We start from the raw sequence: 26,365 nt of genomic DNA, 5'->3' as shown, positions 1-26,365 counted from the left end.
CTGGCTTTGGCTGGAGTAATTTTCTTTGCAGTAGCTGGTACAGAGTTATGTTTTGGATTTGTGCTGAAAACAGTGTTGATAAAAGAGAGATGTTTTTGCTATTGTTTAGCAGAATTTGCACACAGTCAAGGCCTTTTCTGCTCCTCACCCCACCCCAGCAGTGAGCAGGCTGGGGGTGCACAAGGAGCTGGGAGGGGACACAGCCAGGACAGCTGACCCCCACTGACCAAGGGGACATTCCACACCACAGGGCATCACGTTCAGCATATAAAGCTGGGGGAAGAAGGAGGAAGCGGGGGATGTTTGGAGCTGCTGTTTTCCCCAGTAACTGCTATGTGTGATGGAGCCTTTCTTTCCAGGCTGAACACCTGCCTGCCCATGGGAAGCAAGGAGTTAATTCCTTGTTTTGTCTTCCTTGTGTACGCGGCTTTTGCTTTACTTCTTAAAATGTCTTTATTTCTATCCATGATCTGACTTCTACTCCTCTGATTCTCACCCCCATCCCGCTGGTGGGGGAGTGAGTGACTGACTGTGTGGTACTTGGCTGCCAGCTGGGGTTAAACCGTGACAAGTATCTGGGTGGTAGCTGTAATAAAGGGTTATGACCTTGGCACACAGCACGTTTGCATTTTTAATTTTCATCCTATAGAAGTTATGTTTACCATGAAATTCAACACAGTCTTATTTGTGTGTGAAATCCCTGTAGTCCTACAGAAGAAAGAGGGACTGCTACTAAAGCTTTTGGTGTCTCGAGAAAAATAGTACGGAACAGTTTGTGAAAACAGATGCCCCAAAAGGGGTAGAAATCAGCACATTTTGTGTGGAAGAATAAAACAACAAAAAAGGACAAAACTTGCTTACAGAACAGCTTAGGGACATGTTACTTTAAAGAAGACTAGTCTTTAATTTAGGTACTATTGCTGCTCATAACAAAAGAGCCTGAGAGCTGCACCAAAGGCTCTGAGCAAAGGGCTGCTTGAGCAGACTGTGATGGTTGGGCAAAAGACGTTGAAAGATGTGAAAGGAATCATTATCTGTGATCACAAGTCTGTCTGTTGAGACCCCAACAATCCAAACGGGAGCTGAGATGGAGTGGAGGTGATGAAAAAAGAAGATTGGATCTTAGGAGTGAAGTGATAGGTGAAAGCTGAGATTGAATGGAAAAACCTCAGAGATGATGAAGAATTTAATATTTGCTTGTTATGTTTTTCCTGGTGGGATGAGCTGCTACAGCTTGACCTTCTGGGGCTTGTTTAGATCTCTCTGCCCAAGTTTGGAAGACAGGCCCTGGAGAACACAGGTTCAGGGAAAAAGCAGCCCTGTTAGGTGCGTTTTCAGCGCGTTCCTTCTGTTGGGCACAGTCGTGCTGCCCAGGACAGCAGCTGCGGATGGGCAGCACTCTGTGTTCCCCTTGAGCTCTACTCCCACGCAGCGAGCGCTGCTGAGCCCGGCTGAGAGGCCACTTCGGGAGCTCCCAGGGGGTACCGCACACGGCGGCTGTGCCCAAATCCCGGCAGGGCAGCGGGCAGCCAGCGTCTGCAGCCTGGGGCGCTCGGGGAGCGCCGCGCCTCGGGAGCCCAGCGGGGGCTGAGGGGACAAAGCCGGCGCGGCAGCGGCGCCTCTGTGCCCTGCCCCGGAGCTCCGGCCCGGGCAGAACTACATCTCCCGGCGGGCTGCGGAGGGAGGGCACGGCCGGGGAGTGGCCCCGGAGGCTCGGGAAGGCTCGGGAGGCTCGGGGAGCGCGGTGCCCGCTCCGGCCCGGCCCGGCAGGTGAGAGCGGCGGGCGCCGTCCCGGGATGGGGGGGCCGCGGTGCGGCGGGACGGGCTGGGCTTGGGATGTTCCGCGGCGGGATGCGAGCGGTGCCCCGGCGGGGAGAGGAGCCTCAGCTTCCCATGCAGTAAAGGGAATCCGCTTTTTCAAGCGATTCCGTGTGCCCAAGCCCGCGGGCGCTGCGCCGACGGCCCGTAGATGCCCGGGATTTAAAGGGAGCGCGGTACTGCGCGTACTCCTAACAATGGGAATTGTTCAAGTCTGAATAACGCAGTGGGTCGTCTGGGGACTTTTTGTTGGTTTCGGGAACAGGAAGGCCCAAATCTGCATTCCTGGTGGGGGAGTGAATGTGGCATTCCCAACAGCTTGGTGGAGCCAGGGGTGCTTTTCCAGCGTTAAAGTCCCTGATAAGCGGGACTTGCCAGTGCTTAGGGAAACAACAATTTTAGTTAGCGTTCCTTGGGAATGTGGCCAGGTTTCCCTGTTTAGTTAGAGTAAGTGGCTTTAACTATTGGCATGTAAATGGTTTCTGTTTGGTTTATTTACTAATTTCTAAATGGGGATATGAAATTGAAGTTTTCTTTATTTACGGATAATTTTGCCAGACCTGAAAATGGTTTGATTGAGTACTTTATACATAATTCCCTTTGCTGAACAAGCATTTTAGGCATGAGAAGAAAACCTTTTAATGCACGTATTTTGATGCATAATTGAGCAATCTGCAAAGACTAAGCAAATTGTGTACTCTCTGCTCAAGCTGGGTTCAGTTTGTCAGAATTCAGTTGGGATTTCGACTGCCCAGCAGTTAAAACATACCATTATCGAATGCATTGCTTAATTTTCCAACTCTATTGAGTTAGGCTGCTTTCTCTTCCCTTCTTTTCCTAGCATAACTTTATCTAAAAGAAGAGAATTTGCCTAGTTATTTTAGGTGAACCTACAAGATAGGATCAGTCTTAGAAGCCAATGTCTCAAAGCTACGTAGAGAGCCACAAATGCAGAGTTCATATTTTGATTGGCACTGCTCTTTGCAGATGCTGTGCTTCTCCCCTGAAGCGGATATTACTCCTGTTTGAAGTAAGCTAAAACTGAGGCTTGAGTGCACAGATTGCTGATGTTTACTGAAAATCGATGGAAGATAGCCCCAAAAGCAATTAAGCAGCTTTGAAAATCAATCCACAGTTGAAGTTGTCCAAGGACGGGATTAGATCTTTGTCAGAGCTGAAGTCTTTGTGGGGAAGGTTCTGGCACAGTGTCAAGTTCATGGCTCTTTGTTCTACATCTTTTCCAGTCTGAATTCATATAAAAACTTGTGTGTGATTTTCTTAAACTCTGCTGGCTTGTTATTTCTTCCAGAGTTTGTTATTTTATTTCGTGTGATCTAGTTTTGAAGTAAATAATTTGAAATAGAGCACGGTTGGTAATAACCAGTGCAGCCAGAATCCACATGCAATTTCTCTGTATGAATTGCCCAAAATAGGTATTGGATTACTGGGTGTTTTCAAATGCTTTTTTGCCCCCTGTTGATTTACTGTACTTCAAGTATTTGGTCATCCTGTAGGGCAATATAATTCTTTTCAGCCCATTTGTTTATCCAGGGTTTCAGCAAAGCTTTCAGGCCTACCTAGTATTTTTAGGCATAAAATGGCAATGTTTTAATCTTGTAAGCACTGTGAAACAAGCTCAGGCTCCTTGGTGGAAGGACCAATTTGTTCTGAGTAATTACAACAGGTAAATGAAAAGGTTTGGGGTAATAATTCTGGAATGGTGATACTCCCAGAAAGACTTGTTGCTTCAGTAATAGTTTGTCAAGTAATTTGTCAGTGGAGAAGTAGCAAAGCAGGGCTGGGGGTGGTAGGTGAAGTACATTTTATAGCTCTAGGCAAAGTAAATTGATTATCTTACATATTCCTGTGCACATTTCTTGCATTATAGTTGGAGTATTCAAATTCTGTGGCCAGATGAGAAGAGGTAAAGCCTTACCTTTGTGGTGGAGTGTCCACTACTTCTTTGAGCCTGCAGGAGTATTTTCTTCATGCCATGCACAATCCCAGATCCAGGGCAGTCTTCTTTAAAGTGAAAGTTCCAAATGTGGCAACTAGATCTCTAATTACTGTGTAAGTCCCTGAAGAAAAGTCACTTGGAAAGTAGAGCATCTTGCTTCTCTCTGAAGAGCTTTGGTCTGCTTGTAATTAATGTTGAAAATACTTCTTTCCCTTCTGAATACTACTGCTAAGAAAGTCCTGGATTCTTCCTCTGAACACATTATTTTTAATTAAAAGCATCATTGTGTGTGTAAATGGGTATTTACATAAATAGTAAAGCACAAACCATCTTCTTCTAAAGCGGCATTTGCTTTAATATCTTGGTCATGCTAGACATAGCAGGATGGCTGACAGTGATGTGACTATACCCTGGGGTTTATGGTTGGTTTTTTGAAGCAGCATTCTCAGTTTTTATATGTATTTAAGTGCATTGTTATTGATTAAATGCTTTCTGATTGGCAGGCCTGGGAATATTTTAGTGGGAATTGTGGTGGCCATGCTTCGTTAGTTGATTTTTTCAATAGTGTATTTGCCACAATGAAGCAATTACCTGTGATCATGTTTATGAAGGGATCCTGCTGGATTAAGGAACAGGAGCTGTTTGCTAGGTTTCCTGTCTTAAAAGTGAGCTGTTTTCCAACATTCCTCCAACTTTTTTTTTTTTTTTTGAAACATCTCTGTGGGGGATTTTTAGGTGTAATCCATGGGACAAGAAAGGGCTCAACAAAGTATTGGGGTTTGTTGTTCTTTCTCAGTCTCAAGCAATTCTTCTCACATTTATTGCACCCAGCAGTCAAATTTTGTTCATCTTGTGAATTCTGTAGTGAAGACACTTAACTCTTGCTCTCCCTGTTTGTTCTGTATCTGCAGCCTGGGTGTGCTTTGCTGTCTGATAGAAGACAAGTCTTCCTCTCAGATAAAACACCATGTATGATGAATCAGAACCCAAGCTCTGTTGAAGGACCTCTTGGGTGCTTCATCCAGAGTGTTAATTGCTCTAGTCTGGTGGGTACAGGTAGTGCACTTTTCTAGATGAAGGCCATGAATCCAAAACAGAACTTAAACATTTGTTATTAAGAGTGAGATGAAGTAGTAAGAATTGTTCTTGTTACATGTTTACTCTGGCACATCCTTTTGGTGTTGCAGTTATTTGACAGAAAATGATGACTACCATCTGTTCCCCTCCTCTGGCATCATTCTAAGTTCCTTTCCTTGTTGGGAACGAAGTCTTCATAGAGAGATAACAAGTTTCGATCTCTTCCTGTTTCCATAGTCACAATTAATATTCCTTTTTCCTTTTACACTTACGGCTCTAGGCAAAATGAATTGGTTGTCTTATGTATGATTTTGCACATTTCTTGCATTATACTTGGAGTATTCAGGCTTTGTGGCAAGGGAGTCTTGTCTCCTAGAAAAAGAAGGAAATCTGAAATAATAGATGAGGTAAGGAGTCTCATCATAGAGGTAAGAGGGAGTCAGACGTTGTCAAGGAAGGAGGAATTGTGGCATGAGAGAAAAAGAAGGAAATGTGGAAAAGTTGGGCATTACAGAGGACTGAGGTCATCTCACACTGAGGAAGGAGAGAGTCTCACACACAGGGAAGAGCAAGTCTGGCACCATGAAGAAAGAAAAGAGTCTGGCATCAGTGAGGAAGGAAGGAGTCTGGCATCACAGAGGTATGATGGATTTGGACATCTCAGAGATAAGAGGGAGTGTGGCATCACATATGACAAGTGAGTCTGGCATCAAAAAAAAGCAGGAAATCTGCAGTAGTAGAGGGAGGAAGGAGTATCATCATGGAGGTAAGAGGAATTGTGAAGGAAAGAGAGTCTCATCAAAGAGGGGAAGGGAGGGAGGAAGGGAAGGAAGGAAGGGAAGGGAAGGAAGGAAGGGAAGGAAGGGAAGGAAGGGAAGGAAGGGAAGGAAGGGAAGGGAAGGAAGGGAAGGAAGGGAAGGGAAGGAAGGGAAGGAAGGGAAGGAAGGGAAGGAAGGGAAGGAAGGGAAGGAAGGGAAGGAAGGGAGGGAGGGAGGGAGGGAGGAAGGGAGGAAGGGAGGAAGGAAGGAAGGAAGGAAGGAAGGAAGGAAGGAAGGGAGGAAGGGAGGAAGGGAGGAAGGGAGGAAGGGAGGAAGGGAGGAAGGAAGGAAGGAAGGAAGGAAGGGTCTGCCATCACATCTCAGTGCAGAGGTAAGAGCGAGTCTGGCATTGTGAAGGAGGAAGAGAGTGGCATCATTGAGGAAAGCAGGGAGGAGTGGCATCACAGAGCTATGAAGGAGTTGGACATCATAGAGGTAAGAGGGTATGTGGCTTCCTGTAGGAAGGAGGGAGTCTGGGATTGCTGAGAAAGGGAGGAATCGCCATAGAGATAAGAGAGAGTGTGATATCACAGAGGAAAGAAATAATCTGACATCATAGAAAAAAGCAGGAAATCTTCACAAATGGAGGAAGGAGTCTCATCATAAAGGTAAGAGGGATACTGGTGTCAGAGGTAAGAGGAAGTCTGGCATCGTAGAAGATGAAAGTCATCTTGGGTCGCAGCCGAAGGTGGGAGTCACATCGCAGGGGAAGGAGCACATTTTCATCCATGCTGCCCTTACTACTTGGAGTTGTGATCCTGATTTAAATTCACAATGTGCACTGCAAATCTGTCTTGCAGTTTGCCAGAAAATTCCTCTGGCAGTCTTTATATTCATCGTTTCCTTCTCTACACCTTCTTTTAACTGCAGGGTTGTCATGTACTTTGTTCTTACATACCTCAAACTACCTGCACTCTTTTTTTTCCCCTCTAAAGCACCACATATACGTCAATTCTGCATGTTTTAATAATTAAAGGTTTCAGTAACACAGTTTTCTAACAGTGCTAATACAAAAAGCTTGTAAATCTGCTAGCTGAAAGATCTTTCCCTCCCTGATTCCATGGAAGAATCTTCAGAGACTTAGACTAATGGAAGATCCTGCAGTAAATAGAAGGGGACATGCTGTGCTGTACCACCAAGCAGCTTGGGATGAAAACAAGTCTTATCTGGAGATCAGGGTGGGCAACACATTGGCAATAATACCATGGCAGGGAAGGAGGGTAACTTTTTACTCTTCAGTACTGGAGGATTTGGTGAAGCTAAAAATAGAGCCCTAATTTGCCTTAAGACCTGAGGAGCAATTACCTCAATCTCGTTTCCTTATCTGTAATATCTCACTCTTTTGGTTCTATATCTTCATATATCTCTATCTTTCCACCCCTTCTGTAAAATGCAGATACTGGCATAGGATGAGGAGGTTAACCTCATTATTGCTAGAAATTCTAGTGGAAGGCAAAACAGAACCATGTGCTGGTCATAATTTCTTTTCAGACACTAGGAATGAAATGTTGAAGTAAAGCTCAAGATGTTGTTTGGACTCTGTTGGACTGTGTCATTTCGTTGGCTGGATAGTGGCTAAGAACTGTTTAAAAAACTTGTTGCTGGCATGGTATCCTTCTCTCTTTTAACTGTTAGATGGAATTTGAGAGAGCACTGAGAGCACTTTCAGCTGTGTTCACCCTCCATTGTATGCCAGGCTACTGTCACTTCTCTGCACCTGTGCAAAAAACCTGTTCTTGCTGGGATTTGAGGGTCATTAAATAAGAGTTAGGGCTGGATAAGATAAATAGGATAAAATCTTTGCATGATCTAACCTTAATGCATTATTATGGTAGTTTGAACAGTTCTTTCACCCTTAATCATCGTGACTGAACAGTGCTGATTTAAGAATCCTTTCATGGCTTTTCTGTCTGCAGAGTCTTAAACAGAAATTATTGCAGATGGAGAGTGCATCTCCTTTCTCCTGAATCATGCACACAGCCATTAGATCACAATAATGGGCATCACACAGATCCCAAGCTGGATTCTGTCAGTTTGAGTTTATGTAGCCCAAAGGCTTTTTTTAGACTCTTGAAAGGGAGTGGGTTTGTTCAAGCATAATAGAAGCAAAAAAAGGAAAATTGAGATAAACAAATCATGTTTTTAAGGAGCACAAAAAAATCTGTGGGGCATGGCTTTGAAAGAGCAAGTAGTGTTTCTTAAATATGTGTTCTTGTAAATTGACTTTCTTCCTCTTAAGAATGTGGTAATGCAGTATTTTAAATAGTGATTGGGATACCAGCTTTGACTGGCCAGTGGTTACATAAATATGCTGCCCCTGGGTGAGGCAAAGTGGACAACAGTGAACTTGGTCCCATACAGCTTTTCTTTTATATTTAGCTAGACTTGGGTCTCAGTGCCTGTGGGCTTTCAGGGTAGTACTGGAGAGTTAACAGTTGATTGTCATTGTAGGAAAAATGAGGTGGGAACGTGTTGTGTAAGGCGCTCAACCACTACCCTGGAATAACGTGCCTGGAGGACTAAGTGCTCTAAGTGCAAGTTCTGGGTGATGCATTCGGGCACCCCCAGAGCCTAAACTGGCCCTGTTGCTTGTTCCTGTTGTCCAAGGGACAAAGCAGGTGAAGAGCTGCACGGGAGGAGTGCCTCAGTGCCACAGGCATGGGGTGTTCCTCAGCAGTGTACCCCCAACCCTGTCCTGGGAGCAGCATGCCCCACTCCTGGCAGAAGCCTGAGAGAGTGTGGTTTCCCCTCTTTTGGGGACGTGACCTCACTCCTTGCTTGTAGCCTTCTAATTAGGTTCCTTCTGTACTGGCTAATTTCTGATTGTGAACAGTCTCGAAAAAAACCTGTAAAATAGGACGATACCATCTCTTCCTGCTGTTTTGGAGATAGCATTGTGTGCCACCTCCCTGTGGCAATAAAAAAATGTAAATGCTAAATTTCTTATTGAGACAAGCCAGAAACTCTGTTGGATTTGTATTTCCTGTCTTTGATTTGCTTTCCTGAGTAGGACGCTTTATTTCATCCCATGCCTGCCTCCCCTCCTCCCCTACAATGTTAATGTATCATTTCATGTTCACCTGGGAGATGTTATCACTTGTATGCAAAGCAATTTCAGCATTGCTAAGCTATTTTCAAGCTTGTCATAATGCTCCATAAACTACAGAAGTAGGAAGGTTTTCTTCTACAAGTGACTTGATGGTTTTCTGTTTCTGGTGCTACATAATGGCAAAAATGTGATGCCCGGAGACGGTAGGACATAGACTGAGGGTGAAGCTGTGGGGGTTGTGCCATGTCTTAGTCCCTTTTAAGCTGTGGCAGTCCTCAGGGACCCTGTTACAGGTGCCATAAGTTTTTGAAGTCCTTCAGTGGGGTTATTGTTCCTTCAGGGCTCTTGGGAAGAAGAGTAACCTGCAATTGCTGCTCTTTGGGCAAACCCATGTGTGAACAAAGACACTGCAGCAGAGAGGTGCCTTTTTGGTAAAGCCTGATGTGGGACTTTATGTAAGAGAACAAAAATAAACAGAAAAATCACTTCTAAATTGAGCTGTTCTCTCTCCTGCAGAGTAATTATTAATCAATAAACCCTGTATCTCTGAGAGTGTGCCAAGTGCTCTGAGCTCCCTCGCAGTGTGCTGGTAAACCAGTCTTGGAGAGAAAATGTTATTAACCCTAAGCTGTGATTAACTGTGGCATGTGTCTCAAAGCAGCCTTTTCCTGGTCTTAAAATCAAGAATCAAACACGGTTAGAAGGGAAAAAGGGGTTTTACCTCAGTATTTATTTTCAGGATCCTTAGGTGCGCCATGTCCGGGTGGAATGCGCTGAGATGCACACCACAATGCACACCCACGATAGACCTGGTATAACATTATAGGTCTCACTAATTAGCCTATCTATCAAAGATTCCCCAGTGAGAGGCTTGAATGAGCCCCCTCCCCAAGGAGCCTTCCCCCTGGATGGTCCTATCTTAGTTTACAAAGTGTGGTGTGGAGAGGACCTTGGGGTCTGGGGCCTTCTGATCCCTAACTATGAGGCTTCTAAGGTGTTCAGTCTCCTAGCTTGACAAAGTAAGTCTAAGAATGTAGGCTAAAAAACCACTAAGAATACAAAAAGCTATAAAAGGTATATAAAAGGGGTATAAAAGAAAAAGCAAAAAATCATCATGACATCAGTCTCACAGCCTTGCTTCACCCATGCAGCAGCAGTTTTGCGCTGGCAGAGTTTGGCAGCACCCCTCAGAGCTGCGGGTGTTGTGCATCGTTCACAGCAGCTGGGTTGTGTTTGGGCCAGAACGCGTTTCCAGCGTTAGGTTGAAGGTCTGAACAGTTGCTTATTCCTCCAACAACGTGTTTGAGATGGGTTCTAATGCTGCAAGGCAAAGATGAGTGTTTGCTTGTAGAAGGAGGTGGGGATTTTACTATTAAGCTGTTTCATAGATGACCTCTCTGAAAATAAAGAGCGCTGTTCTCTCGGGCATCTACTCCTGTGTATTGGTGAAGACAGAGCAAGAGACAGGACATAGTTTTGATGTAAATAATAATTGCTCTGTTCCTGTGAGCCCCTTAGCTCTGATGTTAATGCACAGACAGAGGACAAATCAAAATGCAAAAAGGTGCTGAAAACCAGGACTATTTCCTGAAAAACTATTTCCAGTAGGGAGCAGTAAGACACTGTAAGGAAGTTTTGGGGTCTCCTTGCAAACATATTTCTTGAGATGTGCTTGGCCTTCTTCAAGAGGAGCTTGGTTTTGGGCTATTTACTGGGCCCATTGCATTTCAACATTTTTCTTTCAAAACATGTTTTTAAAGCAGCAAACCAAAAGCATTCTTCCTTGAGCTCTTTAGGATAAAAGTACTGTCTAAAGTGTTTAAGTGCTGTCTGTAAACAATATCCACCCTGGGGTACAGCAAAGTCTTGGAGCCCAAGGACCATGGAATAAATGGAAATATTTCCTTCTAAGGTCTTGCCTTTGGTCACCTAAAAAGAGGGAGAAGCCAAACCAATACATGAACTCCCTTTGAAGTACTGGTTTATAAAGGCAACGTGCCAGTGTGGTTGCATCAAGAGACTTCAGACAACAAAACCACCAGCTTTGTTGTTGACATCTCTGAAAACTGAGGGTAGAAAAGTGTTACTGTACCTGTTTGTCCTTCCACACTCGTGGTGCTGTATTGCTGCAGCTGAAACAAGTGTTAAGGAGCTGATAGCTTCCATTTCACCACTGATCTCAGCAGTGATTAACGGAGGAAATTCTGGTGCAGATGCATCACGACTGAGGTTGCTTTGTGCTGCTCAAACAACACACAAGAGTTCTAGAGAAGTAGCTTGAATAGTGAACATGGGAAATCACTGCTCTGAGTGGCCTCCTCTGGGCCCAGGCTGGAGCTGTTGGTTGGAACATGCTGCATCCCAGCAGCTCATCCCTCACAAAACAATCCCCTCGAGTGCGCTGTGAACTGGTGCGAGTCCAAATACTGCTGACGCACTTGGCCTTTCCCTTCCTGGGCACTCAGAGAAAAATGTGACATAGTTAGAGCTCTGGGTCCCGTGTTCATTATAATCAGGAATTTTACAGGCACTTTCAAGGGAACGGAGAGATTGAATACAGAGGGTCTCTGTGTTAGCAAAAGATAATCCAACCGATACCAGAGGCAGCTGCTTCCAAGTCAGGATGACATCTCATGCAAATCAGTTTGTCACCAGCTCCAACTCTCTGCAATAGAAGACAGGATTCTTGTGAGACCTGAAGCTGATTTTGGCACTTACTACTGGATTGTAAACAAGCTCGTCCTCAAGTGTGTTTGGAATTCACTGCAAAAATGGGTGTCTGTTCACACAGCGCGTTCTTTCCACACACAGTCCAGGGCGAATGCAAAATACACACGTTTGCACACAACCCCTCCCCAGGTCTTGTGCTGAGAAAATTCTGCTTTTTCAAGTGTCCTCCAGAGCAGATGGGGGGAGCAGAAGGTTCTGTAGCTCTGGGTACTCCAGTGCCTTAGGACATGAGAGTTTTGTGCTGAGGAAGGGGCTGAGGTTCTGTTCCTGGGCAGAGCAGTTCCGTGTTGGGTGCTGTGCCTCTGTCACTGTGCTGGCAGAGGCCGTGGTGCTGATGCAGCAGGAGCCAGGAGAAGGAGTGCTCTGGTTTTGTAGGTAGCCCAGCCATTCTGCCTGCCCAGCGGGGCTGGCACTGACAGCAGCACTACTGTTTGTCGGGGGGCTTTGGAAACAGGTTGGAGTTGGCCAAGAGTTTGGATTTTTCTGTGTGGTGTTTACACAGTTCTGGTGGTGAACCTTTCCAGTCTAGACACGGCCTTGAGTTGTGTTGTGATTTCAGGGGAGTTGCTGGTTCTCTCCGTGAAGGCTTAGGAGTAGAAATGTTACAAAATACTGTGGTAGGTAAAAATCATTTCTGTGCAAAGTGCTCTGAGGTTTTTAGAAGCCCCTCCAGTTCTGCTTTGCAGTAAAATTTAATTGTGCTCAGGATGCTCCTAAACTGCATTGGTTTGTGTGCTGAGGCAAGCTGAAATTGGATAAACTTTTTAATTCTAAGGTAAGTTATGGCCTGGGTGTTGTAAAGGTGGGGAAAGAGTGTTGTCTTGTGCTCCAGGTAACATTGTGAAGAAAAACAAGTGGCAGAAATTATGGGAGCACCAGTGAAACAAATAAATCAAATTTTCTCAGTGCCTATCATTCCCAATAGCTCCAGCCTCTGAGGATTCAGGCACTTGCAAGGCTGTAGCACTTGCATGTGTGAAAAATAGTTGCTTTTTTTTTTTGGTAGCTTGTTCAATCTGCACAGGGCTTGGCTTCTGTACAAATGTTTTAATGGGTGCTTATCTTGACTTATTATTTATTTATTTATTGTCAGCCATTAGAAAATTAAACTCAATAAGTTGACTAAAACCTGAGCTGTCACATAAAGGCACTTAAATGATTTAATTCAGTTTCATTCCTGCTCTAATCCTGTGAATTCCCGTTAACTTGTGTTAAAATTCCTGTTTCGATCCAGGAGTAAATTTGGTGCATTCTGATGACTCTTTGAGCCATTCCAGAGCATCAAATTACTCTGCAGCAGCAAAACCAACAAAACCTTCTGGCTCTAGAGAGAATGAAGACGTTCTGGGTCATAAACAATCCTTGCCCTACAGAAGTTTTTAAATACTTGATGTCTTAGCAATTCTCCAGCAAACGAGTGTTTGAAGCACGATATTCTTTAAAATTATGCATTAAAATGATGACAGTACTGTTCCCCAAACCACCTTACAAACATTTCTTATACTTAAAGGCATGCTTGAAAACATTAATTATTAAAGAGAGTCTAAGTGTTTTTTCTACTTGCAGCATGAAATAGTCCAAATACATTCAAAATGGATTTTTTTTCTTTTTTTTTAAGGTGTTCTGTTTGACTGAAGCACAGCAGCCCTGCAGCAGGGTTATGCAGATGTGCTGCGAAATCAGGTTGTTCTTCACCTTGACAGAATTTTATCCCTTGGGAATGTGATCACCTTTTAGAGTCATGGGCTTTTGTTTTTTCTTTAAAATAGTTCACAGGGAGAAGGAAGGGGAAGGTCCAACTACCCTTTGCACTGCTGTTCAAGGGTTATGCAAATATATCCCTGCTCCACTTCCTGGCTGACTGGGAGGTACAAGGTGGCTGCCCTCACACTGTTCACTTTTTATTCTGTGTATACGTGTTGTTTTTCTTTCCCTCCAAATCTACAGCAGTAGGTTTGTAAGCCTTGCTGAAGGGATGCTCTGCTTTGGGATTTGTTGGGAATCTAGAGCTTCAGAGGAAGAGAAAGCATTAAATGTGAATTACATAATTATAATTATTAAGTTATGTTATGTTTGTTATATTTACATTATAGTGACTCTTGAATTGCCACATAATCTCTTTACTTGCTTTGAGTTCTGTTTTTATTATAGGTCTTTTTATTTAAAACAATTCTTCCCCATCTGAGTAGGTTAAAACATTCTGTTTCAGAAATTTCACAGAAGTATCGATGTCATGTGAGTGCCAGAAGATCCCGTAGCTGGAATCCTGTCTAAAAAGGGAAAACCTTTGTAGTCTTCACAAAGAATGTGTGTCTCCCTGAGCTGATTTGGCTTAACAGAGGTCTGCTCTTCTCTTGCAGGCATTATGCTGCTCGAGGTGGTCCTGGTCCTGGGGACGCTCCTCATCTACTTCTTGTTTTCCAAAAAGAAAGAAGAGACACTGCCCTTCAAAGATGGGTCGTGGGGCAAGGGACAAAAGCCTGTGACTCAAGAAGACACAAGCGTTCGGCCATTTAAGGTGGAGACTACAGAGGAAGAGCTGAGTGTAAGCAAATCTCTGTGCTGGGGGGAGGGAAGTAAGAAAGGGCCAAATAAATGCAGGACGTGTTTGGAAGTAATTTTTAAATTGAACCAGTTGAGTGTCTGAGATGTCCAAGTCTTGGGGGAAGGGATTTTTCAGTACTTCAGAAGACAGGTATGAATAGGCAGATCTCACTGTGTCATTTTGTTCTCAGCTGGCTCCTGCAAAATTGCTGGTAAATAAACCTACTCTGCAAAGCCCAATAAACATAAAAATGATATTACAGATTACTCAACTCTGTTTTTCTGTTTGTGCATTTTCCTCAGTTTGTGTAGACCAGAATAAGAACAATGTCGTTTTTTCCCCCTTTCTTTCCAAAGCAATTACAAATACCTCATTTTCTTGACTGCTTTATGTTTGCAGCTGTGTTGGATGCTGATTCTTCTGTAATTAATAGTCTACTTTGGTCAACACTAAATTACTGTGGTAATTACAGTAAACACATACGTTGCAGAATTTGTCGGATAGAAAGATTTTGATTGTGAGTGTTTAAGCCAGGGATTGAACGATTTCATAGGTCTTTGTGGAGTCATGGTTCAAACAATACTCATGGGATTGCTCATATTATTAATTTACAATAGATTCCTAATTTCTCAGCAAGACTTGGGTTTTTTAACACTTTGCTTGCCCTTCTTAGTAGTATCAAGGGACATTGATCTCTGTTATGTTTTCCCATTACACTGCAGATGCTAAGCTGGATAATTTCTAACTTTAAAATGTTTGAGCAGGGTTAGATTTCCAGACCTGCCTTTCACCCTCAGCTACTCTGGGGTTCTGTTTGTGGTAGGAAGGGGCTCTTGGCAGTCCGTCCCTGCTGAGTGATTTTAGAGTGATCTTGCAGCATCATTAGCAGCCCCTGTACCCCTGAAGTGCAGTGGGAAGGTGACTGTCATTGTTATTCCAGACTGGCAAACTATAGTATCGGTCTAGTTTCACCAACTTTCTGTCTATGCAAAATCCTTCCGAGTGTTTCCCAGAGAAGACCTCCCACCCCTGAGTCCGGGAAGGAAAGCAAAAGATTTGGGCCAGATTCATGCGTTGATTGTGAGGAAAGTACCCTGGAAATGCAGCAAGACTTAAAACGTGAAGCCACAGCAGTGCCAGCAGAGCGTCTTGCCCTCTGTGGTTGTCAGCCTGGCAGACAGGTTAGGGAGCCCTGCAGAACAAAGGCTGAGAACAGCTGTGAATGGAAGAGGAAGGAGGCCATCTGGAGGAGGAAAGGAATTGGAACAGCTGATGGAGCATCAGCAAAAGGCACAGGTGTCTAATTAGAGATGTTATTTCCATTGTTTCCATTTCACTTGGGAATAACTAGAAACCATACACAGTAGAGCCCAAGGCAGCAGACACAAATGCTTTTAATGTCTGTTCTTTCTTTTTCCCTGTAGGACTTATTTAGGAGACTTGACCAGGCTCGATTCACTGAGCCACTGGAGGACAGTTGCTTCCATTATGGGACTAACTCAGTGCATCTCAGGAAGGTTGTGTCCTACTGGAAAAACCAGTTCAATTGGAAGAAACAAGTTGAAGTCCTCAACAAGTACCCACAATTCAAAACAAAGATTCAAGGTGTGTAGCTTTTACCCTTAAAATATAAACAGTAATAGATACATTTGTCTGCAAGGGAACTCGGTGGGAAGAAGGCTCTGGTTGTGTCACGTGGGCCTTCCCTCTCTGGCTGCCATGGTCTGGATCACTGGCATCACTGCCGAAGCAGCAAGGAACTCCTTCACTGTAACTGAGGCCTTTAGGACAAGGCATGACAAATAGAATTCCCTGTGCTTGAGCGGGCTGTCAGCTGGTGTTAGCAGGAGCCAGGCACGGGTGTTTGGAAGCAGAAGTGGATCTTAACATGTACACATGTTCCCTGACTCGCATGCAGTCGTGCAAACATTCCCACAGATGTCTCCTGATGCTTCGTGGAGCTGCCCAGCTGCTGCTGTCACAGTGAAGCCATCAGCCTGGCAGCCCTCCTCAGCTGGGCAGGATGTCCCTGCCTGGCAGGGCAGATGTGCTCTGCTGCACCTCTTCAAGCATTCCCAGGCCTAGGAATGCACAGTGCCTTTCCCCTGGGGTTGGTGTGCTGCCAGGTGTGAGGGGATGGTTCTTCATTCAGAGCACACTGCACCTTTCCAAAGAGTTCATTCAGCCAAGCTCTGCTGGTGCTGGAGCTTGGTCAGACTGGGCTTTTTCAAATGCCTGATTTAGGGTGGTGCTTGGGTCTTTTGGGGCTGCAGTTGTAGATCTAGAGCACAGCAGGCAATTGTCTGACATGATGGCAAAATTTAACCTTACCAGAGGATTTTGTTACATTTTTACTTGCACCCATAGTTGTGTGTTATTTCAAATGGTGCAGTTTGCCACAATATGTTAAATGGATTTGGGACAATAAATGGTGTTACATAGTGGTTAGAACATAAAGCATTTATTTAAGTGATGTTAGTGCTGAAAAAGATAAAACCAAAAAGCCTTCCCTTAAAAAAGAAGAAAAAAGCACCATCTGAGACAAGAAAGGGTGAAGCAGCTAAGGACAATGCACTATGTATAGCAATGGGAAGGGAAATGTCAGTGTTGGGAAAGATTACAGAGGGGAGATATGACAAGACAAGGTCAAACATTCCGTGTATCAGATTCCTACCTTCTGTCATCACTTGAAAGCTTTTCAGAGAATACAGAGATTCACAGAAGTGTCAAGGATGGGGAAATCTCAAGTCAGTGAAAGAGGGTGGGATTGCTGGTGAACTGGAGTTGATGTGAGTAAAATATGCTAAAATACATCAAGAAATGAGGCATTCAGGCTCTGCTGGGAACAAATTCCTGTTTCCTGGAAAACGAAGCCCTGAGTTAGTTTGAGGAAGAGCAGTTCACCTGAAGCAGGTAGTGCAGTGCTGCGTGAAGCTTTCCTGCTGGAAAGGATCACAATGGAAACCACACTGCAGTTTTTACCTTCGTACTGAACAACCAGGAGAGTTTCCCATTTTGGTTTACTCAGAGAGATATTGAAAGCTTTGGACAAAGGGTAGGAAAGAACTACAAAAATGAACACTTTAACTCTCTTTTAGCCAGGCATAAAATCCTTGATTCGGCATGACTGGCTTATCAGCTGTTAAGATGTGTGACCTGATTACAGGAGGCTTCCACAGGCAGAGAATACTTACTGAGGGCTTTTAAAATGCCTTTTGCTGTAGCATTTAGGGTCAGTGGCTGGGGATACAAGCCAGACATGTTCAAATGGAAAGTAAGGCATGAACAAAATGAGGAAAGTGATTAATGCCCCCAAACCAACAGCTGCAAGTTGTGATGGATTCCCTATCTCTTGGTGCCTTCAAGCTGCTGTTGTAGGCCTTTCAGGAAGAAAAATCTGTGGCTGACTGAGGCCTATCCCGTGCCATGTAGGGACATTTGGGTAAGATTTAAGGGCACTTGGACTAAGTGACGTAATTGTCTGTAAGCTGTGTGAGTCAATGTGTTACCGTTGGTAGATTGCTTCACTTCTATGTCTTAATTTGCCAATTTGTTTTAAACCAGAAATAGCCAACCTCATTTGGCTGCTGTGATGCTTAATTGTCCGTTATAAAGTCCTATAAGGTCCTTGGATAAATGTATCCAGAGAGGTGCAGTGTGTTTGCACGCTCACAAAAAAAAAAAAAAGGACTGGAGAAAAGCTTTATTCATCATCTGTTCTGTGATTAGTTTCAGTGCCATGGTAAATTTGGGCGTGCTAATTAATGATTTTATTTTTTACAGGCATTGATATCCATTTTGTTCACGTAAAGCCTCCTCGTTTGCCTGAAGGCCAGGCTGCAAAGCCACTACTAATGGTTCATGGTTGGCCTGGCTCATTTTATGAGTTCTACAAAATTATCCCTCTCCTGACGGATCCCGCAAGCCACGGCCTCAGTGATGAGCACATTTTTGAGGTCATTTGCCCATCTATCCCTGGTTATGGTTTCTCAGAAGCACCCCACAAAAAAGGTATGTCACATGAGAAGAAACTGAACCCCCACAAGCCCAGTCTCACAGTGAGACAGCCTCTGTTAGCAGAACAGCAGCTCCTGTTACACACTTCTTGTTTTCCCGGTGAGGAAGCAGAGATCCTGTGTGTCATGTGGGAGGAGGGAGATAAGGGGGTGATTTTGGGTGACATCACTGGCTAGTTTCTGGAGCAACGTGTAGATGGATAATTTTAAAAGCACCATAAAAAGCTATGAAGTGACAACTCAAGAATTGTAATTGCATCCACGAATTGTCTGTGAGTGAGCAGGCAGGGTAATTTAATTTACTGCTGTTCCTTTTGGGTGTTTTGAATCCATATTTGACAGCATTGTACAAGTAGGTGAGAAGGAAGAGGTGAAACGAAGCAGTTCATGTATCCATGTGGCAGATTGTAGCCAAATACCTGCTTGCTCAGCTTGTGCTCTGAGGGATACAAACACAAGCTGCAGCAAATTGAAGCCAGGAAGTGTTTAAAGTGCTACTGAGTTTAGCATTTAATTACATGTGCGGGTGAATGACCAGCAGGGGAAGGTTGGCTTTGCTTTTTCCAGCTTCCCTGGCTAAAATTTACATGGTTAGTGTGCAGAAGCAGTGGAGAAGTGCATCACTGGTGGAAACAAGAGTTTCCAACTATCATTAAGAGAAGACTGTGCTCCCAGCAGACAAAACAGAAACACACTCCCTGGGGAACTCTCTGTGCCTCTGATGGGGCTCAGATGGAGTATGGACAGAGCTGAGTTTAAAGGACTCTGGCAGCCCCGTGGTGGGGCAAGTGCATGGACAACTGGGAGAACACCAGTCAGCAACAAAGGCTGGCGTTTGTCCTCCTCATGGTTTCTGCTTGCTCTCTACACCCTGCCTGGATGCTGAGCAAGGGCTTCCATGCAGTCAGTCAGACAGACAGGCAAGGAGAGTTGGACTTGAAGCTTTTGAGGAGCTTGAACGTTGCCTTGATGTGGAGAATCAATGCTTCAGGGTCAGAAGTGTGGGTGGAATTAGTACGAAATAGTGTTCTTTTCTTCTAATGCAGACTTCAATTCCGTGAGTGCCGCTTCTGTTTTTTATGAGTTGATGCTCAGACTGGGATTCAATGAGTTCTACACCCAGGGTGGTGACTGGGGCTGGCTCATCTGCACCAACCTGGCCCAGATAGCTCCCAAGTGAGTACCCCGTTGGTACAGCTGGTTTACTCTCTGAATAGTTATTTCTTGTGCACTTGGGAGTTCCTGCCCAAGTCCTCACTGTGTAGCTTCTTTCTTTGATGCTCAGTGTTAAGCAATGATGCAAAATTACATACTTTAGTTTATATTAAATGCTTTTTCTTTCAAACAGTTGTGCAGTAGTTTTGTAGTGGCCTCGCTGAGGTCTGGACTGGGACACATACTTGTAAAGAAAAACAAGGGAGGATTTGTGGCTTGGTGCCCTGGAGTGTGTGCTGATTACTGACAGTTGTCCCTCTGACTTGTCATCTTTGTGTGAAAAGCCACACTAAAAGGGCAGCTGAGGTCATGATGTAATTAACAGGCTGGAATTCAAGTATGTCCATTTCAAATGTTACAGGTCACAGCACCAAGCCTGGCAGAGTTCAAGAAGCGTTTGGGCAATGCTCTCAGGCACGTGGTGTGATTCTTGGGGCTGTCCTGTGAAGGGCCAGGAGTTGGACTTTGATGATCCTTGTGGGTCCCTTCCAACTCAGGATATTCTATGACTCTAAATACAACAACTTTGAGCTTTTGTTAACTTTTTGTTAACTTGTGGGGCTTTTTCTGTTTTTGTCTTTAGCCATGTGAAAGGTCTCCATTTAAATATGGCCTCAGTTTCAAACCTGGGACTCACTCACCTGCTCTCTGTCCTGCTGGGCCGGTACTTCCCAGGGCTCTTTGGATTCCAGGATGAAGATGTCAGGAGGATGTTCCCCTTCTTGAAAAAAGGGCTCTACAGGATCTTGTCGGAGTCTGGCTACGCTCACATACAGGCTACAAAGCCAGATACTGTTGGTAAAACAAACAAAAAAACCCACAACCTTTTGAGCTCGGAATACTTAAGTCTCTTCACTTTAGTTGCACTTTCATAGACACAAAATGTACTGCTAAAAATATGCAGAAAATAATTTGGTTTTGCAGTGTATCTGCACGTTACAAACTGAGCATGCTCCAAGTGCCACTGACCTCATTTTCCAGTTTTCATAAATAAAATAGATTGTTTAATATTTTTCCACTTCTGCTATCACTGGGGGCTGCAATTCCATTTCAAATGCAGCTCTGCTGAGAGCAAAAGATAGTTTCTTCTCAGAGAATGGATCACATTCAAATAATGTAAACTACAAGAAGCTTTTAGCTGTCTCAGCACACAATGTAGCTTATTTATTATAGGGATAAGTAATACCTGAGAAGTAAAATCAAATTTCACTTTCACTCATTGTTCTGAATCACTTGGAGACTTTCAAGGAAAAAAATTGTAGCTATGAGTGTTCTTTCTAGGCGAGCTAGTCACTCAGATGGTTTAACTACTCTAAGTATCTGAGTATTAAGTGTTTCTATTTTAAAAACATCTTTTGTGACTGAATTGGACAACTGAGTCAGGAGTACTGACTACATTTTAGTTTAGTGCAGCAGCAATTCACGGATGGATTTTATTAAAAACATAGCTAAGGAAAATATTTTGTAATGGTTTTCCATAAACTTACCTCCAGAGGCAGGTATGTTCTTAAAATGTGTAGGCAAAAGGATAATTTTTGGATTTAAAATAATTTTGCTTCCGTTGGGTTTTGGTTTCTAAAAATTGCCAGTCTTTTGTGCTTTAGGGCAGAGAGGGAAGCTAATAGCTGAGAGATGCCGAAGCCATGCTCCTTTGCAATCAGAATTTTGGCTGATTCTTGTCCTTACCAGTCGTGTGGTCTGTCAGAGCAGACTGTGCAGACTGGGAACCAGCAGCCAGATCATGCTTTGGGAGCTGGAGCATTCTTGCAATTCTCAGGACAAAGAAGAGAGGAGCAGGGCAGTGGCAGGTTCCTGAAAGGAGAGAAGAATGCTTTGAAGACATTTCTGACAGAAATGCCTGTATTCCAAGTGCTCTTAGGAGCAGTATCAGGGTTTTTTCTATGTAAGCAGATGTACTCCACTCACAGTAAGCAGGTGAGAACAGACTACTGCTTGCCATGTCCAGCAGATCTGGAAAGTGTGCTCAACAGAACTTTTTCAAATACTTGATATTTCGGTTATCAGTAGTAGTTGCTTAATAACTGAAATTGCACTGTTGTGTTTAAATAGCAATTACTGATGAAATTGTGCCAGCTGCAGCATTAGGCATCTTCCTGGAAGGCTGGGTTGCATGGGTGGAACATCAAATGCATTGCTGTTCCTTGGGAACAGCTTTTCCTCATGTTTTACTGAGAAGCTGGGACAGTGTACGGTCCTTGTATTTCACAGCACTGGGATCTGTGTGATCCAAGTTCCAAGTGCAGGTGTGTTTTTTTCTGTCCAAGGAAAGCAAACTACAAAATCTATATTGAGGCTTGTTCTACATGAAGGCAGTTTGCTGTTGCTAATTTAGAAGATGGACTGTTTAGTAGAGCCTTGCTGTTCCTTAATGACTTTCTAATAATCCTTAAAATGTTTTGCTGTTAGATAATGCTGCAAATCCTCTTGGTCATGTGTAGGCATGTGGGGTTTGGCTCTGTAATGCTGTTTAATACATGACAACTTCCAGATTAATGGAAGCAAACCCTCCTTGGCACATAGAGCTTAATCTTACTAGCTTACCAGAAAAAAAGAAAAGGCAGCAGAAATCCAATACTGTTACATCAGTTCAAAAAACGTTCAGTGTGAACTAATGTGGAGCCTGCTCCTTTGCAGATACTCTCAGTCTGTGATTTGGCATTAAATGGCTCCAATTCATTGTACTACTTTATTTATTTAAGAAAGCAGCTGATGGAACAGCTCTGTAAAGTTACATCCCCTGTATTATAATAGGCAGCTGTTCTAACACTCTCAGTAGTTGTATATCACCATTTTAGTTAAATTTTCCTCCTCCTTTACAGGCTGTGGTTTGAATGACTCTCCTGTAGGACTGGCTGCATACATCTTGGAGAAGTTTTCTTCATGGACTGATATGGAATTCCAGAATCTAGAGGATGGAGGTCTGGAGAGGTAAGCCCTTTCTCTCCTGGCATTTTGGATGAGGTGATTAAGCCCAGAGTCACAGCTGAAGAGGTTTGTCTGAAGTGGTCACCTCACACCTCAGGGAGCCTGTAGTGACCACAGCTGGTGCAGAGCTGCCCTACAGCACACAGAGAGGCAAACAGGCCATGGAGGGTGATGAATTCCCTTCCCACTTCGATCTCCTAAGAAAAGAAATACACCCTGCAACTCCTGGATATTAAAAACTGACTTGGGGGAAGAATCTCATTAGGACCAAAAGTTTAGCCCACATTAAAATGCTGGGAACTCATGATTCATTGTAATACTAACAATTAACTCACTGTGAATTGGCTTTGGATTGATTGTTACTGCTTCATCTACCTACCATTTGCTAATAAAGGATTATGTTTAGTGTGCAGCAGAAATCAGAGATGAAACTCCCTTTGAGAACTACCTGGCAGGAATGGAGAGAGGGGGCACGCTATGGAAAGGCCCAGTGGCAGCAGATATGAATGGACTGTTTGCACTGCATGCAGCTGATGATTTTATATGAAACATGCACTGTTTACAGCACTTGTTGGGGTATGATGGCTGTGTTGAAGGCTCACAGTAGCATTTCAGATTATCATTAGTAAATGGCACCAGCTGTTGCATGTGCTGTTCTGCTCCCACCCTCCCAGTCTGTGGACAGCCATGCTGGGGCATAAGGTGCTTGTTGGAATCTGCCCTCAGGAGGAGTGTAGGAGTTAAAATGTCACTTCCCAGTCTGTCTGAAAGCCTTTAGCATCCTTAACTGGTCACTGGCAGACAGAGGGGGAGTAGTAACTTCACCTCTCCACTCCTAACCAAGTTAACTGTTTTTTTTCCCTGTAACTTTTTCTTTGTTTCCTTACAACCAAACCAAAGTCAAGTCCCTGCTAAAGTGATGCACATCAGTGTTCAGGTCTAACTAAGCAATCTCTTGGGCTTGCCTCTTCAGGAAGTTCAGCCTGGATGATCTGCTCACCAATGTCATGATCTACTGGGTGTCAGGCTGCATTGTCTCCTCGATGCGTTTCTACAAAGAAAACTTCCAGAAGGGGATAGGCACACAGAAACATGAAAAGTAAGCGTGGCTTCTTCCCTTTAAATATTTTGCCCTGATCTTAATTTTATGGTTGCAGATGGATTGCTCATGCTTTATAGGTTTCTGAACGCTGAGGGAAAAGACTGCTCTATCACAATACTCCTCTGCAAGACAGACCTGCTAGCTGATGTACTGTGTTGTGCTTGCAAAACACGGTGCTTAGGTAGGAATCCTGAACCATCAGTGAAGAGATCTGACTGGAGGCACTGCTTGAGGGCCTCCCATTCATGGAGCATCCATGTACTTCCCGATTTTATTTCAGTTACTAAATTAGTCTGTGAGTCATGCAGTCAGTTTTGTTTAGTTTAGTTGGTTGTAGTTTTTGCCCATTTCTGGACACAGTTTGCCTATTTTTGCAAAAGGCTTAAGTCCTTCCTTTGGAAGCAACTTCAGCCTACTGACAAACTGCATCATTCAGGAGTCAGTGAGACTGATGTGCCTGCTGCTGCTCACACTCTTAAGACAGCAGCTTAGTTGCATATAATTGTGTGAGCTTGAGTATGAGTGAAGGCTTAAACCTGCCCTGAGGTGTTTGCAACCACAGCTTAGTGCCATGGTATTTATTTAGCTGTGAAATGATGCTCCCAGGAAGCTGACTCAGTTCCTGAAGCTGTTGTGGCTATGCTGTGGGCAGTATCTTGCTCTGGTTCTGCCTGCTTGAGATGAGCTGTGTGAGCTTCTACGTGCCTAGAGGACAGAGTCTCAAAGTCTTGTGTAAAATTCTGATCTCAGGCTTCCAGTGGCTACGTGCCCAACACTTTTTGTATCTACATTTTAAAGTCTGTCATTTCTGACAATGCAGCTTATGTGTATGGGATATTTAAACCTAGAAAATGTGGCTCTTATAACGAGCACGGATCATTCCACTTTATGAGACTCTTCCCCTCAAATCCAGTCACTTCCTTATACATCCTAATGTTCAGAATGTTCTGTATTGTGCATTTGTGCCAGTTAAAAGCAAGAACTACTTTACAAGGTATAGCCTCACATTTAGAAACGTTGCTTCTGAACCAGTCTAGATTATTATTATTCCTCTCCTCTCTCCCACTTTGAAGTAGTTCTTCCCCTGCCTCCCCTCCAGTTCTCCTGCCAGGCTTAGCATATTTGGGTGGTTATCTTCTCTGTAAATCTCTCTCCAGCCCTTACAAATTGTGTGCTTGCCCCTCAATTGGAGCCCTGTGTGCAGCAAGAGGAAATTTGCTGCCCGCCACGTCCTAGGGCTCCCCGCTCTGTTTCCATGCTTCTGACCTTCATGCTGTTCCCAAGATCTCTTGCAAAATTGCTTTAATATCACTGTATGCAAAAACAAATACAAGTTTTTTTCCTCAGGAGTTAGAGAGTTGTCTTTACTTTTAGGATATGGAAGTTGAATTTTAATTGCCTAACAACAGTGTGCCCAACTGTTTAAGAGCATTCCCTTGGAACTTTTGATTTGTTGCAGGTTTAAGTGTTTGGAAGATTACAGTGATTCTCTCTCCTCTCTCAGGCTCACAGTACAGGTACCCACTGGCATTGCCTCCTTCCCTAATGAAATCCTGCACACACCCCAGGCTTGGGCCAAGAAGAAATACACCAACATCGTCTCCTTCCACTTCATGCCTCGAGGTGGCCATTTTGCAGCTTTTGAGGAACCTGAACTTCTTGCTAAAGATATTCTGCAATTTGTGGGGAAAGTAGAGAAAGAGCAACTCTGGAAAAAGAAAGGGGAATAACTTCCCTAAGAAACAGCAGGGTAGTTACTTTTAGCTTAGCACATGTACAGGGCTTACTAAGTGTACTGTAATCCATGTAGTTAGATCTTATTATTGACCAGATGTGAGCAAGGACAGCAAGAAAAATGCAGTGTATCTCGATGAGATACTGCCATGGGGACCAACTGATTTTAGGTTGGGCTTTTTTTTTTGTTCAGCTAGGCTAGGAAAGTAGCATGAAGAGTACTTGGCTGTCTTCTAAAACGTGTTCTGTAGTATTATTGACTCTTGCTTTGAGATTGAAAAGTAGACCTCACAACTGCTAATGTACCTAGTAACAGTTTAATTGTTATGAAAGGCCTTTATTTTCATGGCAGCAGTAAAAGTTGAGTTGCTGTAAGTATGAAGTTTCTCACTTAAAGGGTGGGGAGCAGCCTGGCAGGACTTAACTTGCATGAGTGCATCAATCAATCAATCAATCAATCAATCATCATTGATGATCTACATTACCTTTAAACTGCCTTCTGCTGGCTGCCTTTCTTTTCCAGCCTGGGCTGTGGAGCAGTTTCCTGGCTGTGAAGGAGCTGGAGTGCCCTGTGCCAGGCTCCTGGGATATGTGAGGAGCAGCTGAAGCACACAGGTGCCTGTAGCTCAGACCAGGGGGAGGGGTTGGGTAAGAGTAGCTACCTCTGCTCTGAATTTGTACTCTTAAGCTAAATCATAGCCTTAGGTAGGCTCAGCATGCTGTGGCTTTGTGCTGCTTTGGCAGGGTATTGTAAATACCTCTTACTAAAGAATAAAAACCTGATTAATTCAAAATTAAAAGAAAAGTGCATTAAATTTTTTAATAACTCCTCTTTGATTCTTTTAATTTTCTTAACAACTGAGATTTTGCTTGGTACCAGCTAACAGAAGCATCAGTTCAGAACCTATCAGTTCTGTACTGCATCTGTCACAAAGGTCAGATTGAAGGCAAACTGCTCAAAGGAAATTGAAGGGCTGTATGGTTTTACCAGCTCCTGTCCCTAGCGTGTGTAGTTGAGCTTCAAACAGGTCTTAAACCATATCCAGATGACTGATTTCAGTGTGGTTTTGTTCTCCAGTCACTTCTGATGTCCTTCTGTACTTCTGAAAGCACAGGGAAATACAATCTCTCAATAGCACTTGCATGGATTAGTATTATTTCACAATCTTAATTGAAATGGAAGCTAAGAGCTGCTCAGTGGATCCGTGCTCCATCCCACAAGGCTTTAGACTCTAGCATACCATGTAGTTTGTTTCACAGAAGGGAAGTGGACCCTCCTGCTGGGCACATTCAAATCCTAGTGCTGAAAGCCACCACCAGCCGTGGCAGAAAATCATTAGGGCAGATGGGCTGTGGAC

The 26,365-nt window shown here is 43.9% G+C and overlaps 1 protein-coding gene across 2 annotated transcripts; it reads left to right on the top strand.

Moving 5' to 3' along the window:
• Positions 1-1,477: 1,477 nt before the first annotated feature.
• EPHX1 (epoxide hydrolase 1) lies at positions 1,478-25,839 on the top strand. 2 transcript variants are annotated; one of them, XM_032103349.1, is made up of 9 exons: positions 1,478-1,770; positions 13,810-13,994; positions 15,419-15,599; positions 17,778-18,005; positions 19,057-19,186; positions 19,809-20,023; positions 22,066-22,174; positions 23,145-23,270; positions 24,778-25,839. In XM_032103349.1, the coding sequence occupies exons 2-9, from the start codon at positions 13,815-13,817 to the stop codon at positions 25,001-25,003; spliced, it is 1,395 nt and encodes a 464-aa protein (XP_031959240.1). In that variant the 5' UTR covers positions 1,478-1,770; positions 13,810-13,814; the 3' UTR covers positions 25,004-25,839. The 2 variants fall into 2 exon arrangements, with proteins under 2 accessions (XP_031959240.1, XP_031959239.1); XM_032103348.1 differs by lacking the exon at positions 1,478-1,770 and adding an exon at positions 13,336-13,402 and having other exon boundaries at positions 24,778-25,208.
• Positions 25,840-26,365: the final 526 nt, after the last annotated feature.

This window comes from Corvus moneduloides, chromosome 3 (genome assembly GCF_009650955.1).
Source record: "Corvus moneduloides isolate bCorMon1 chromosome 3, bCorMon1.pri, whole genome shotgun sequence".
Classification (NCBI taxonomy): domain Eukaryota; kingdom Metazoa; phylum Chordata; class Aves; order Passeriformes; family Corvidae; genus Corvus; species Corvus moneduloides.
The sequence above is the reverse complement of the archived record's forward strand: the minus strand, read 5'-3'. Positions and strand labels throughout refer to the sequence as shown.

Excerpts from the sequence above, each read along its gene's own strand:
- EPHX1 (XM_032103349.1), top strand. The coding sequence starts at position 13,815 with ATGCTGCTCGAGGTGGTCCTGGTCCTGGGGACGCTCCTCATCTACTTC. Across the intron at positions 13,995-15,418 it reads CTACAGAGGAAGAGCTGAGT|GACTTATTTAGGAGACTTGA; the intron begins GTAAGCAAATCT and ends TTTTCCCTGTAG. Across the intron at positions 20,024-22,065 it reads TACAAAGCCAGATACTGTTG|GCTGTGGTTTGAATGACTCT; the intron begins GTAAAACAAACA and ends CCTCCTTTACAG.